At 50.3% G+C, this 15,590-nt stretch overlaps 1 protein-coding gene across 2 annotated transcripts in view; it reads right to left on the reverse strand.

The window, feature by feature from the left end:
* ASTN2 (astrotactin 2) overlaps positions 1-15,590 on the reverse strand; it is a 358,803-nt gene that overhangs the window by 205,937 nt on the left and 137,276 nt on the right. For both annotated transcript variants that reach the window (XM_075111901.1, XM_075111902.1), the window contains one exon: positions 7,357-7,524. In XM_075111901.1, the coding sequence (XP_074968002.1) occupies positions 7,357-7,524 (168 nt within the window). The remainder of the gene's footprint in view (positions 1-7,356; positions 7,525-15,590) is intronic.

The raw sequence follows: 15,590 nt of genomic DNA on the forward strand, positions 1-15,590 counted from the left end.
CACACCAGGGGACAGGGCTGCCCCAGCAAAGCACCCTCAGTACCAGCAAGCCAGGGAGCTGCAGCACCACTTCCCCAGCCACCCTCAGCTCCGCAGCCCAGCTGGGTCATCCTCCCCGCAGATTCGCCATCCCAGCAGGCATCCTGGTGGCGGGGTGAGCTCCAGCACAGCTGTCCCTCCGACACCACCTCTTGCTTCTCCTCCTTCCACCCACCGTGGCACAGGAGGAGAAAGGGGCTGCAGAGGGAGGTGGGCGCCGGGCGGCAAGCCCAGGCCGATCATTTTTCAGGGAACAGAGGCGGCCGTTGAGCGCAGCGGCTGCCCGCCCTGCCAGCCCTGACTGCACCAGTGTTCGCTGCAGGGCCGCAGCACAAAGCCCCTCTCTTCTGGGCAAGCACAGAGCCATCTCCAGGGTTACCAGCCTGCTCCGAGGTGGGAGGACTGGAGGGTCCCCCCCTTCTTCCCTGCCAGGATGCAAAGCCTTTGCCCCCAACAGCAGTTCAAGCTGTGTGGCCTGAATCCCCTCTCCAGGAGCAAAGGTGGCTGCAAACAGAATCTCCTGGCCTGGCGCTGCTGTCCCAGCCACCAGTTTGGTGCTTGTGAGGACCATGTCCCCTTGTCACCACTGTTTACAGCAGGAGCCACTGCCCAGGAGCCCCCATGGGGGCAGAGGGGACCTGGGTGCTGCCCCGTTGGACCCATGGGCTGCCTCCTTCCACCATGAGGGACACCCCGTGCTGCCCTCAGCTCTGCTGTCCCCCAACATGTCCCTTCCAAGGTGGTGGCAATACCCAGGACCATGACCAGCAGCCCTGAGCACCAGCTGTGTGGCACAAGCCGCCAACAGACCAACACAAATCACCCCATCTCTCCAAGAGCCACGGCCACAAACCTCCCTTAAGGAAGCTGTCAAGGCCTCAAGAGTCTCATCTGCGTCTGGAGAAAGCCCTGCATTGATTTATCCTTTGCAAAATGTTTCTGAGCTTCTGGTGGAGAAACAACCTCTTTGTCCAGCATCCGCAAAAAGTCTGACAAGGGCCAATCAAACCCTGTGTCCTTCAGCCGTGTGAAGGGCATGCTCTGGCCCCACAGGCATCTCTCACAGGCAGAGAACCTCCTCGCCACTGCAGAGCACCCTGGACCCTCGGTGCAAGAGGAGGCTGCGGAGTACCCTCGGGGGCACGGCATGGCCTGACGGTCCCCACCACTGTCTCCGAACCACGTGCGATGCTCCCTGCCTTGGCCTGTCTCCCTCCCTGCCTATAGCAACCCCTGTGCAGGCAGATCTGGCTGCACCCCAGCACCCCACCCTAGAGCTGTCATAACCCACAGGGAGGTGCCACGGGCCCGACGCAGCAACAGCCCCCCTTGCTGCCAGCCCTCCTGCCAAGGGACGATCACTCTACCAGGGAAATACACGAGAGATGTCAGACACCAAGTCCTTCCACAGACAGGATTTTCTCTGCCTGCAGTCTGGACTAAATAAAAACAATAAAACACCAAACTATCTGCTAGCAGCACTTCCCATGCCAGCCTCAAACTGGCTGCTGCGGGTGCAACTGCAGCAGGTCACGGCTGCCCAGGTGCCCTGGTGCAGCTAGCCTGGGAGAGGCAGCTCCCAGCAGCGCGATGACAAGGGTGAGCTCGCCAGGGATGGGGCAAGACATGCATTTGCACAAGGGTTGGCATCACGGTTTCCCATCAATAGAGGTAGGGATGAGAGGGAAGTTAAAAAACCCTGCAACAAAACCCCTCCTTAAAGAGTTTGCTGTGCCTCTGCGAGATGGCAGAGCAAGGGCCTCTCTTAAAAAAGATATTTGGATAAATTTAAACACAGGCAAGGATGAATGAGGGTCTTAGTAGGTCATTAAATTCCCAAATTCAATTAACAAGTGAAGCATCTTCAGAGAGCTGCTCCTCGAGTCATGTTGGCCCCGGCCGAGGCCGTGGCTCCTCCAACAACCGCGGTGGCAGTACCGGCTCCCGGTAAAGCTCTCTGAAAAACTGCTCTTCTTGCCCTTGCTATCTGCTGGTCAAGGCCTTTGGGGACGGCACTTTCCAAACCGGGGTCTCTGCTTCATCCTGACAAGAAATGCAATTTTAGTAAAAGCACTTTAGCTCTCGAGGAACGAGATAGGGAAGGTGGCTTCTGCCTGGCCGACCTGGCACAGAGTATGGAGGGAAAAACTGGGGTTAATTCGACAGTTATCCCTCCTCTCCCCCCGCTGCAAGTCACCCTCTTCACCCAGATCCATCACAGCTTAACTTCCAAGGATGGCGTCTGGGTTTACACTCTGCATGGATTTTATTCTCATTATCATCTGCTCAGCTGAGGAAGCTCTCCCTGGGCACATGAGTGTGGCTAACGCAAGGAAGCACTGAGAGGTCCCAAGGGTGGACCAAGGGTGGTCCAAAATGCCACAGCTGTCACCTTCTGGGGTGACCACTGTCTCAGAGCTGACCATGGTGGGGTGAGAAGCCACCTCCTGCAGCGCTGGTGGGACAGGTCAAGCCGGGGAGGCGGGCCTGGAAGCAGCTCCATACAGGAAACCTCACTCCTCTTCCCCCCCTCCCCGTGGTCTTTAGACAAGCACAGAAATGCCATTACAAGAACATTAGCAGCTGCAGGATTAAACACTCTAATGGCAGAAAATGAGAGTGTAAAGACAGCACAGATAACCTTAACTCAGCCCCCTTGCAGGCATGCATTTTGATTGCTGTTTATGTAGAACACTTCAGCCCAAAGCTAAATTAGCTTGGGAGTTAACTGCCTCCTGCCCTGCTTGGTGCACGAGGCAAGCTGTGCCGCCACATGAAAAGAAATCGTATATTACATGGTTTTTGACCAAGTTATTAAACTACATACCTTAGAGAGACAGAACCTCATCTTATAAAAGTCTAAGTCAATAAAGACACTAGGATCCTCCAACAGCGAAAATAGCAGAAGTGCACAAGAACAAACAAATATTACTTGATGTGCACAAAAGCTGCGTGATATTACATTGAACTATCAGAGAAAATGGCTGTTTTCATAAACACAAATACACCCTCACCAAGGTTGGTCATCTCCTGATTTACATGCTCAGCTCTGCAACCTCCAAATCCCCTTAACAGGTTGCCTTTAAAAAATGGCTCTATTTAAAAATTACTTTCATCTGTCTCCTGCCCGCAAGACCCCTGTCCTACCCGGACAGGAACGCCATCTGCAGCTCTGGTGACAAACTAGCCCATTTGGAAGATGATGGAAACCCTGGGTTTTTTCCTCCTGCCAATTTCCAGAAAAGACCCTTCGCTACCACATCTCATTTGGTCCTTACAAGTGTGTGCCTACTGCTTTGGGGGGTGCCATCAATTGTGGATGCAAAGGAGAGAATTTTGATGGAGAAGTGCCTGATTTATAGATGGGGAAAAAAAACTCAGCACATTTGCACCTGCTAATCAAGGTAGCTATCCATCTCATTTATGCCACTGCTCCAGCAAGCCTGACAGCATAAAATCAGAGGCTGTTTTTTCCAGCATTTGGCCCTAAGGGACTGATTCTCCAGCAGGTCTCTTAAGCGATGCCCGCAGAATGTGCAAGTGAATCAGTTTTGTGCATACAAAGCAGGTAATTGTGCTCACAAATCAGGATTTGCATATGCCGCTGAAAACAGAAGCTCTCATAAATGTTACCGGTGCTGGTAAAGAGGCCAGTGAAAAAGCAGTGCTCCTGGATTTTACGCAGAGGTATCCCAGCACGTGGTACGAGCGGCGGTGCTGGCAATGTACTCCACATCTGTCCAAATTACGGAGAGTGAAGAGAGTTGACTGCCAGTCCCAGAAGATGAGAAACCTTCCCCATTCCTGCTTCCAGCAGCACAGTCAGCACCTGCCAAGAGGATCGAGTGTTTCGGCTGAACCTCTTCAGCTGAGGATCGCATCCTGACCCCGGAGAGGTACCTGTCCCGTCCGACGTGGCAGCTGGGGCACGGCCACCAGGTAAAGTCTGCAGGGGGAAGACCCTCAGCAGCATCCATGTGTTTATATATTTGCAGTCACATCAGACCAACCAGCTTGGCCGTTTCCAAGGCAGGGGGGAGGAGAAAGATGATATTTTGCTAATGTGCAGATGTTGGTGCTTCCTCTGAAAAGCTCTGATGAGCTGGTGCTTTGCAATGCAGGTTTGAAATTTGTCAGGGGGGCAGCAATCATTTAATTAAAGAGTGAGTCACACAGCAAAGACACAAGGGAAGGCAAATTAAGGTCGGGCAAGCAAAATGTATTTTGGCATTTCCTAGTGTTTCAGAGCCTCCGTTTTCTCATACTGAAGTAGCACTTGGTGGCTGGAGTCATGAGTCAGCGCATTGTACAGACAGATCTTATATAAAACTCCCACCCGAAAGAGGTCTTCAGTGCTGGAAAGGGGTAAGAGCTCAAGTCTCACCAGACAGAGCATCCATGACCTGGGGGGCCTCTGTCTAAACATGTGCCAGGAGCCCGTGGCACTGCAACCGAGGACGAGCCCTGCCTGCAGAGCCCTGCCTGCACCTAGGGGCAAGGATGCTCTGGGGCAAGGCTGCATCCACGCTGCCACAGGGAGTGGCTCCAAGGGTAAGGCTGAAGTCACATTAGCGATAAATATGCTGGAGGACCTCAAAGCTCGCTCTGCTGCTCTTCACAGAGGAAACCTTCAAGGCTTTCATCCTCCAGACAGGACAAACCTCAGTCCATCCTCCTCATGGACGCTTTGTGCAGCCAAAGAGGACGGTGGGCAGGGGAAACCCCCAGCACCCATCGCTTGGGATGCTCACAGAGATGATAAAATCCCTGACCTGAGAAGGTTGAAATCTCGGCAGGATTTATGCCCCATAGTAAAACCACAGGCCTGCCTCTCTCATGGTGATAAAAATAAATCACCCTTATAAATAGAATGACATTAATAAAAATAAATCTAAAAATACATGCAGGGCATCATGGAGTTACGATCTCCCAGCCTAGCATGGAAACTTCTCACCAGCTAAAGGCTGGTGATGGACGTAAGTGGTGCCTGGGGCTATGTCCTAGGGTAGGGTGTCAAATAGGTACTTCCAAAGGCCTAATTTTCAGTGGGTGGTTGCTCAGCTCTTGTGAAGTTTGACGTCTTAAGGGGGACCTAGATTTAGGTTCTGAAAATCAGCAGCCCCACAGGCTAGTCCTGCTCTACCCCTACAGAACCGACTGGCAGAGACTGGAGAGAACTTTTACTTTATCCATATGCACGTTCCTAGGCTGCAGAGAGAGGAAAGAAGCTGATCAACAGATTTTGGGTGAGGAACCTGAAGATTCAGGTCAAGGCTGCTCTGCCCTCACCTCCCACCACGCATACAGCGGGGAGGATGGGAACCAGCAACAGGAGCTGCAGAGCAGCTGGCGAGGTTAGGATCGAGCGTGGTGCCGGAGCAGAGCACCTCCCGGACTAACGAGCACCGCTCCCTTCCCGGCAAACGCGACCTGACACATCCTGCTCAAGCACAGGACGTTGAGTGAGAGTGACAAGCTGCCCTGGTGAGCTGGGGATGCAGGGGCAGCAGCAGCTGGGCCAGCTCGGGAAAACAGCCGCTCCTCGCAGCGGAGGCTATGCAAGGATTCAACCAGCCCTGCTCGGTGCCAAGGATGGCGTGGGGCTGGCAAGCAGAGCCACGGGGCTCTTCCAATGGGGAAGTCATAGTCTGGTTCCATATGGTCTCCCTGCGGTTTCTCCTGGACACAGGTTTTTTTTCCTCTCCTCCTCCCCTGAACAAGGGGAGGGCTGAACACATCCTCCCTCCCTTGCAGCATTTCACTGATACCTGAAACAATCCTTCTGCTCTGTGACATCTGGATGAGAGAAGCCTCCTCCCGCACCATCTCCATCTGCCAGGGTGGCTGCTGCCACCTCCCAGCCCTCCTTGGGACTGTAGGCGATGCCCAGGGCTCGTCTACACAGGGAGTTCATCCAGCGTAATTATCCTGCTGCAGTGATGCCTGCCAGTGCTTCTGTGCAGACAAGCCTTGAGGAACTGGAGTACTAAAAAGAACATTGCCTTGACAAGGAAAATGGATTTTTGAGATCCAGCTCAGTATTTGCATCTCAACTGAGCGGGGGGGGATGAGAACGGCATCATGCTCACCAGCCCATGGTGTGTTCATGACCCAGGAGGGCTTCTTCCTCTCAAGGTGCTGTGTATTAACGGTACAGTTCGTGGCCATAAGAGGCTTAGAAAAAGCCTTCTCCTGTGAAAGCCACGCCTATTCAAAGCCCCTGGCAAAGCCAGAAACCAACATCCCTACCTGCAGCCATGAGTCTCACGCGCAAACACAGGTAGCAGAGAAATTCCCATTTTCTCATTTTCCCTCCCTTAGAGAGGAGGAAAGCAGCTCACAAGGAGAGCCAGGGCTAACCTGGGAATGCTACTTCTCTGCAAGGAGACGGGGGTTTGCTGTGCTCTCTAGATGCAGAGCATGACAGCAGCAACAGGGCCACTTGTCTCCATGCCACGAAGGAGGCATCCCACCCGAGGCGAGGCACTGAGGAGCAGGAGCAACGCTCCCTGCTGCAGAAGCCATGGTGCGCCCCGCATTACAAAAACTCAGCACAGTCCCTGAGCCACCTTCCCATGCAAGGTCTTGCCACCTGCATCAGCTAAGGAGATGCCAGTTGTTGGCTGGGGTCACATACTTATTTCCCACCCACGCAGACCCCCGTCTGCATTCTCTAGTTGCATGTTTGCTGGGTTCTGTGTTCTCAGTTCACTGTGGACTCCGGGATCCCTGTTTGTCACCCAGGAGCACGCAGGCCAGAAGGAAAGGTGACACTTCGCCTTTGCCCAGCCCCACATCTCAGAGTCTCAGCAGGGCTGGCTGCTGCTTCACAGGGGCAGCCTTTGCGCACAAGCAGAACGCGCTCAGCAAAAAGGTCATTTACAGATGGGGGAAGATGGCAGGCTGCACAGCTCCATGAGGAAGGGTTGGGGGAGGGATCCAACCTGGTTGACGATCAGGCAGGAGCACTAATGGGAACTGTGGTGCTCTGGAGATGGGCAAGCTCACGAGTAGGTTTTCCAGACCAGAGAGCAAAAGGGCACAACTTAGAAGCAGATAAACTCCACGTGCCTGTAGCTGCCACACCAAAGAACTGATAGGACCATCATTTTGAATCCCCATCCTTGTGCCCACCTTCTTTATACTTTGCTGATGGGGGTCACCACTGTGTGACCCTGCTGGTACCCCTTGGCCTCTGTGCCTAACACCAGACTCACACAGAGGTGAGTGAGCAGGCATCGAAGTACCCAGAGACGAACCTTCTCCCTTGCACCTCCAAGCTTTGCAAGGTCTTCATTCTTCCCCCGCCTCCCTTACCTGTCTCTTGGTCACACAGCTGTTCACAGGCATCAGTGGTCCTCTGCCCACAGAGGTCTCTCACCCAGGGGGATGTGGCATTGATCTGATAGTACAGGGACAGCTTGGCTGGATTAAGCCAGTCGGAGATGTCCAAGTAGCTTCCCTCGCTCACAACGAAGCTGCTGCCTGGAGGGTGGGGAAAAAATATGTTAAGTGAGTGTAAAAATAAAAATCAAAAAAACCCCAAACACGTTCCGGCCCAATATCAGAACGCTCTATGGTTCAGGAGCTGCTGTAATGTCAAGATCAGCAAAGTAATACCAAGTTCACCCACACTTGGACCCAAAGAACTTCATTTGACTATTTTTCTCCATACAAACGTTTCCCAATGAATGGCCCATCAGCTGGGACACTCCTCTGCCCAGACACTCCCCTACCCCTACCCCCACCCCACTCAGCATCACGAGATACCGGATTTGATTCCCAGGTCTCTGCAGAAATATGGAGCAATGGAATTATTCTGATCAGCCAGATTGGAGCATCGCTTCCCCAGCTCATGCAGGGTGTGTCCGCGAGACGCCTGGATGCCAGGCTCAGGACAGGGGTGGGCAGCAGCAGCGTGGGCCATTCCCACTTCAGCTCTTTAGCTGAAAGTGAGTGAACCGGCCCAACACAACTTCTCATATGAGTGGTCTCGTATCAGAGACAATCCCTCCCCTCTCTCTCCTGAGAGTCAGAAGCGAACTCCTGCCAAAAAGCTTTTCTTACAAAATGTTATGTTTCTTTATTTTGTGAAATGTATTTTTCCCTACTGGCATCTGGGAATATGCATCATCTAATTAGCCAAATAGATTTTCAGTTCAGCCCAATCATTTCCTTATCTAACATCTGAGGCCCAGCATCGCTTGGGGGATTTTGCAGGCACAAAGGTCCTCATTAACTCTGATCTTCAATTACATTGATTATAAGACTGCCTCCGTAATAGCGCTGCACAGATCAGAGGGGAGCCAAAAAACCCCTGCCATTAAGTGGTGTTTTCCAAAAGTTACCAGGGTAAAAGCCTCTAAAAACAGGGGAGAAGAAACCTTCAAAGATGAGTGGGCAAGAGAAACTGCCAGGTAGCCCAGGAACCCACAGCTACCCTCCCACTACACGCTAGGACTTGCAAATGTGAGCAAAATCTGCAACCGCTATCTAAAGATCCCAATCCTCCTAAGCGGTCACCCAAGGATGGCAAGTCTATAGATCCAGGGAGTATTTTCATGAAACTTTAGGGCTTGTATCACTTAGTAAAGGACTGGGACATCATTTTTCTATGCACTGCGTAAGATCTTAGCTCAATGAAGGCGAAGCGATTAGAAAAGCATGAGAAAAAGACCATAGCAGCCACCACCCCACATGAACCTGCTTGAACACAAACTCCTAATTTCCTTTTGAAGAGAATCACTGATGCTTTACCAAGAAGGAGCCCTTCTGAACCTCATCCCATGCCACATTATCCACGCAGAGGATAAAAAAAGCAAAGCTCCAAGTCAAGCATCCCAGTGAGCAACCCCATTTTCAGGTATCCTGAGATCTCAGCACCGCACAGATCTGGGCCCTAATTTCACATGAATTCAAATCTTCTACACTTACACTGTTTATACACCATAAATGTATTCGCAGGCACACCTCTACACTCAAAGCCAATGGAGGCTGCCAAGCTAGTGACTGTTCAAGCAAATGAAAATTAGACATCCAGGGTCCAGCTGCCCTGGAGACGCAGCGAGGCGGGAGCCTGCCTCACCAAGGCTGCAGGATACGCCTCCATCAGACACCCGGCAGCAGTAAATTGCCGGGTAAACTCCACAGCACCAGTGGAAAGCATCGAAACGCTGAGCACAAAGAAGTACCTTAGAGCCACGTGATTTTATTTCTAATTATTCTTTTCCATGAATATTTAAAGATAGCTTTAAATACCAATGATAACTATTGCTGGTTTGTTTTATCAAACAGAATTTCTGAACCCACTGGGAGTGTTTACTATTTACGTGTATGTAACCTGTCAATGTAGTAACCTGTCAATCTTGCTTTCTCATTTTTTTTAGTTCCCTAATAAGAAGCGAGGCTTGGGATACACGCAAGCACATTTTAAGGCTCAGCTACGCACAACTCCCTCTGCACCTGAAGACTGAAGAGCAAAACCACCAGCTCTCGATAAAATCCCTACTTCATGAACCCCGCTTCCAGTTAAAATACAGCCAGCCTGAAAGTAATGGAACCAATCAGACATAAAATAGCCATATAATTAGTATTCATAAAGACAAAGGTGACTCGAGCTGGCAGAGCATCCTGGCCCAGGAGCTGCTACGTGGAGGGGAACCCATGGTCAGGGTGAGCAATGGAGGGGTGACTCCTGGAGCTCCCCACCAGCCCCACGTCCTGAGCTTCTCCGGGAGGAGGAAGCACATTCATGGCCTTGCTGCCAAATTTTCGTTGCCTTTGGATAACCCAGCCTGTTTGCTGCTGGAAGTGTAAACCCCCCAAAATTATCTATTTATGGAAGCACCTCCTAAATCAACACCAAGATATGACACCTGGCCAGGAGCCAATAACTCGTCTTTCAGCAGAAGTTTGGTGTCCATGTAAAACCAAAAATTTTGGAAGTTTGAAATAGTTTGCAAATTGATCAAACTTTGTCGTATTCTGTACAGAGGAAGACCTTCCCAAATATAATGCAACTATAACTTAAATAAAAAAGAAAAGTCCTGGCATTTTCAAGATGAATTACTTATTTTGATTTCAGTAAGTCTGATTGAGAAATTACCCCCAATATCAAAAGTGTTTTTTTTAAAAAAAAAAAAGCATAAGTGAAAACATTTGAATCCACAATCCCTGAATTCCTCTGCAGTCTAAAATGGAGCCTTTTCTGCCTCAGTCGAAGCAAAAAAAAAAAAGGAATCTGGGGAAATTAGAAGGTTTTGGTTAATTGTAAACACTTTCCTTCCTTCCTAGGAGGAAGGAGGGGACAACTCCAAGCAAGAAAACTTCTCACATCTTTGAAGCTGAGTGCATCGCCGCTCAGCTGGGTGAGGTTTTTAGACGTGTTCACAGCCGCTCTCATCACCTTCACTCCCACTGAAAATACAAACAAACAAACATCCCAACCTTGATCCTTTTACAGCTTGCTTGAGAAAAAAATAACAGGAAAAGGCATTTTACAAATATTTTGAAAGTTAAAATTCTGAAGATTTCAAAGCCTTTTCACACAATTTTTCCCTTTATTTTCAAAGAAACCACACATAGAAAACGGTTTTCAAAAGTCAACAGTGCGCACTTATCAAAACCATCTTGAAAAAGATCGGAAAGGGCAGGTTGAGTACTAAATCCTTTCAGAAACTACCGAGAACAAACATTTTCTAAGCAAGAGTCGTTTCAAACATCTTTAGCTTGCCAGCAACATCAGCCAGGTTTGTTTTCACCAACGTGCAGCAGTCTCTCAATGGAGAGAAATCAAGGAGGAGGGAAGGGGGCTGACGGGGAAGCCAAGGGGCTCACACCACCGGGGCAGTGGGGGGTAGACCCCACTCCGAACCAACCTCTGAAAATCTGCATCAAGGACCTCAGACCCCACCGAAGCACCCTACACTGCACCCAGCCTACAGTTTGACGCACACCTATAGTTGCTGCCTGTAGACCCCGGGAGCAGATCCCAGCAGAGACGCTCTCCAAAGACACCCAGGAGAGACTGTCCACCCTGATGTCCTCTACTGCTAACCCCGTCCCCTCCCAGGTGTCCTCCTGGACACAAGTTTTGAGCTTCCCACCCAAAAGCTCAGTGAAATCCCCCTTAAATGGAGACATTTAGGCCCCAGGGCAACCATCAGGGTAAGGCAACCGTCAGCCAAACAAGGGAATACAACAACGAAATGGCAGCTCTCTACCCACCACCACCACCTCCTCCCAGGAACCCCTGTTGTAGGACTTGTCCCTTGAGCACTGTCGGCTTTATGATCCAGTCTATGTGGTAGAGCAGCATTGCAATGCCATGGAGATCATCAGTACACAGCTACGCAACTGCCTCCCGGCTCCATGAAGTCCACCAGCACTTCAGGGGATTGACTTGTTTGGGTTTTTGCATGCGTACGTTCAACACCCACCCCACCCCCCTCCTTCTCCAATGCTGATCAAAGCCCGATCAGTTAAGGCAGCATCAAAAGTTAATGTCTCTCATGCTGGGGTCTCCTTCAAAGTTCAGTGGAAGTGCTTACGCCTTGACAAAAGAGGCTTGAAGTTTTGACATTTCAAAAATCATTTTCCAGAACACAACAGGATAAAACAGCTCAGAAGAGATATCTAACAAGGGAAAAGAACAAAGCACCCAAAAGGCAGCCAAAAGGGTTTGGCTTTTCCTCTCTCTCTCTCTCTCGTTTTCAAGGGAAGAGATCAAAAAATAATTTTTTTGAAGAATTTCTATTTCTTCCTCCCTCCGTTTTTTTTGTTGTCTTTGGTCCATTCGCTGCATCTTGGCCAACGAAACTCCCTTTAATCTAAAATTAGTATTTTGTGTTGGAAAGCCATGGTAGGTCATACTACAGGTTGCTATTACCGTAGCCATCCCTATACTATCATACAATTATAATCCTATTACAGATTTTTTTTTTTAATGCTACAGAAAGGATTACCCCTCTTGCTCCATTCTATAGGTACAAAGAACAACCCTATTTCATTTTTTAGAGACCTTCTTTTTTTCCTCCTTGTTAAACTTGAAAGAACATTTCCCAAAGAGAAAACTCCTCCCCTATCAGCTCTTTCCATTATCAGCTGTTGTTCTCCTGTTCTGGACCCAGGGAATGAAAACTTCTGCTTCTTGAATTTCTTTCAGAAAATGCAGGAGAGCCAACAGGTCTTTGGATTTTCAGGACACACATATACTGACCTAAGCAAGGAAGCCGGGCTTGGTGCAGGATCACACCCACAGACTCACACGGTGCTCAGCTTTACCACCCCTCTCCTGCTCAGTGCAAAACTTGGTAATTTTGGAATAATGTAAATTTTTTTGAAGTTGAACTCCTAATTCTTTATTCTAAATTGACACCAGGGGTAGTATCACAGCGGGTTAAAATTCAAGCCATCCACTTGATCTTGTTTTTCCAATGACTCCTCTCTTGAACAAGATGAAATGCCTAAACAGAAAGTTATGATAGCAAGTTTTTAAAACCACAAAAGCCTATAGACACTCCTTTCATTTCATCTTCCATCAGCCGAGGTACATACAGTTTATACGGCACACAGCGCTTGACCCAAGGAGGTATTTTCCGCACACAAACTACTTGCACGGCCATGGGTTGCTCACGCCAGCGCTCCCCAACACACCGGTGATCAAACCCAGAGACCCCCATCCCTTAGAAAGACCGTCAATCCTGCCAGAGCTTTTCCACTCTGGCAAAGCAGAGGCAAATGAGTGATACAAATCTGTATGTAATCACAGCTCTGACTAGAAGCATCTTTCCTGTGGGAGGAGCAGGGTTACATTTTAATTGTTAAATTGCACTTTCTTGATGACTCTGACAGACTCTTTCTTTAGGTTTTCTTGGCAGTCAGTCTTGATTTTGCCACGGATGAACTTCTGACAAGCAACGCACGGATTTAACATTATTCAGCAGGTAATGACTTGGCCACCTTTTCCCAAACCCAAGGGAGACAGCATCTTCCCACCCCTGCCTTGTGGCCAAGCTCACACAGCAATGAGATCTCCCATGGCGTTATTAGACAATATAATTGTGCAGGCATTAGTAACAGCACGACTCCGTCCTCAGTAGGCATCTGGGCCAGCAATGGCTGAGGCAGAAATTAGACTCCTAAGGAAAAGCTTCTCCTTAATGCTCTGTATCTCCCAACTCCCACGCTCCAGCCTGGGGCTCTTTCTCAGTGATGTTCTCTAGATATTGGACAAGGGTTTGGGGAAATCCAGCCTAAATCTAATCATGCCACAAAGTATATGATGGATGAGTTACGATAAGCTTTAAAAAACAAAGTTGTGTGTGAATGGAGATTTTTCAGCCAGCCCCAAGACTAGGATGGCAGAAAACAGAACCGAGAGGCAGCACATGTAAAGTTAATACGCCACGGGGCCGAGGCAAGCTACCACCCACTCACCCAGAGACTGCGCATCAGCAATGCTACTTGTTGGGAGAATGATAAAGTGAAGTAGCATGTTCCTATCTATGCAGCCTCCATAAAATCATTGCTGCATCATAGCTGCTGCAGGTATCCCATCAATTCTTGTTTGAAAGCACGCATGGCCTAAACCATCTTCCCAGGACTGACCCACCACCACGCTGCAAGCAGGCAGGGTCTCATCCTGCAGATGCAGAAGTCAATGTTTGCATTCCTCCATCTAGGAAGGGAGCAGGTTATTTGGTCAAGGATATTGTGCCTTAGTGTAGCCTTCCCTCACCATCCCTCCCCAGTTAAAGGGTAAATGGTGCTGGTAGAAGCTCAGCAGGCGCTGGCTGCCACCTCCCCACTGGTGGATGCATCCTGCCTCTCAGATGCAACATCTCCCAGCTCTGAGCCAGGCCCTGCTGACACCACCCAAATACCAGCACCGATCCCCCTGGCCTTGCTCCGATGAATCCTAAAAGGAGAAAGGAAGAGGCATTCGCCTTCCCTTGCAAAGCGAGCTGCCCCAGCAGGCAGGCACGCTTGCGGCAGGCACGTGGCCAGGGGAGCCAGGCTGGCACGGGGAAGAGCCGAGTGCAGGATCCCGAGCCTGTCAAAGGCACGGTAAAAACATGATGTACTTCAGCTTCCAGAATCTTATTAGTTCTTCATGCAAAGAGCATTCGCACCGTAAAACCGTCTTGGAATCCCTTTGATCCACGCTGATACAGTTTATAAATTGATGTTAATATTTAGAGTTCATGTCTGGTAATGCTACAGCCATTTGCTCACATTTTCTTGCCAGCCAAAGAGGCGCAGGAACAGGAGTGAGCTATAATGCAGACACGGAGGTGACCCGGTGATTAAGAGCTGATGGAATGAAATGCAGCCTGTAAAGCTGCCCCCAAACACGGCCACCTTTCCAGAAACACATGGGGTCTGGCGCAGCCAGACCTGGCACCGAGTCTGCAACAAGAAAATATTGCTTCTGCCGAAGCCCTGACCCAAGTCTCTGTACAGCAAAACAGGCACCTCTGCAGCAGAATGACTCCAGGGGGAGAAAACAGAACAAGAGAAAACTTATTTTAAGCCAGCCAATTTCCTCTGCTGAGTTCGGAGGGGGCTGGTGGGGCTGGGACCAGCTGGAGAACGTGGGGGACCCCATGGTAGCACCCCTCTGAAAGCTCAGGGAAATACCTTTGAGATCAGTTCCCTGTCTCCATCCGTCTGGTATAAACCTGGGGTGCTTCACAGGTAAATCAAAGAGTGTCTCCAGCTTCTGCTTGCTGTAAAACAGGACGGGGAGGCAGCTGGTCCCCCACCTCCTGCTGCTCATTTCTCTGCGACCGCATGCACGGCACGTGCTGAGCACACACGCAGGCGAGCGCCTGAGGACACAAGCTAATGCCTGGTCACCTCTGAGGGCTGCAGAAGATTGAGCAGGAGATGTCAAAAGCAAACAATTTAAAGCAACACATTTAATTAAAACCAAAATGAGAAGTTGTTGCGAGTCCAACAATTGCAGTCTGCAGAGCTCGGCAATCTTCGGGGAAAATTAACACAAGCTGCTAATAGCAGCATCCAATTCCACCGGTGACTTGGAGGAAACAGTGGTGGGAGGAAGGTAGGAAATAATCTTCAGACGAAACAATTACCGATCAGCTGCGTGACAATCACAGAACGTCATCGTTCAGGCGAGCAGACGCAGGCACACGAAGCTTAAAAGAGAAAAGAAAAGAAGCTTCCTCCAACTCTGCCATCTTGTCAGACGCTCAAACCCAAAGCACGCTCTCGAGTGGCAATTCCACCTCCCGCTGCTCTCCTGGCATCGCACGGGGTGGGGCTGGCTTTGCTCTCCTCCCCCCGTCGCAGGGCAGTGTTCATCCCGGGGGGTGCACCCGCGTTCGCCGGAGGGCCGAAGCAGGAACGCGGGCGGCTCGGAGCAGAGCCCGCCAAGCGCTGCCTCTGCTCCCGACCTCCGTAAGCCACCCAGCCCGCCGTTCAGCGAGGCTTCAGGCAGAGGGGTTACCGCATCTCCTCTGGCATGCGTCTCGGAAGCGGAGGGAGGGAGGTTGCGAATGCCCTAGATGTCTTTGAAGTGACAGAAA

This window comes from Phalacrocorax aristotelis, chromosome 17, assembly GCF_949628215.1.
Source record: "Phalacrocorax aristotelis chromosome 17, bGulAri2.1, whole genome shotgun sequence".
In the NCBI taxonomy this organism is placed as follows: domain Eukaryota; kingdom Metazoa; phylum Chordata; class Aves; order Suliformes; family Phalacrocoracidae; genus Phalacrocorax; species Phalacrocorax aristotelis.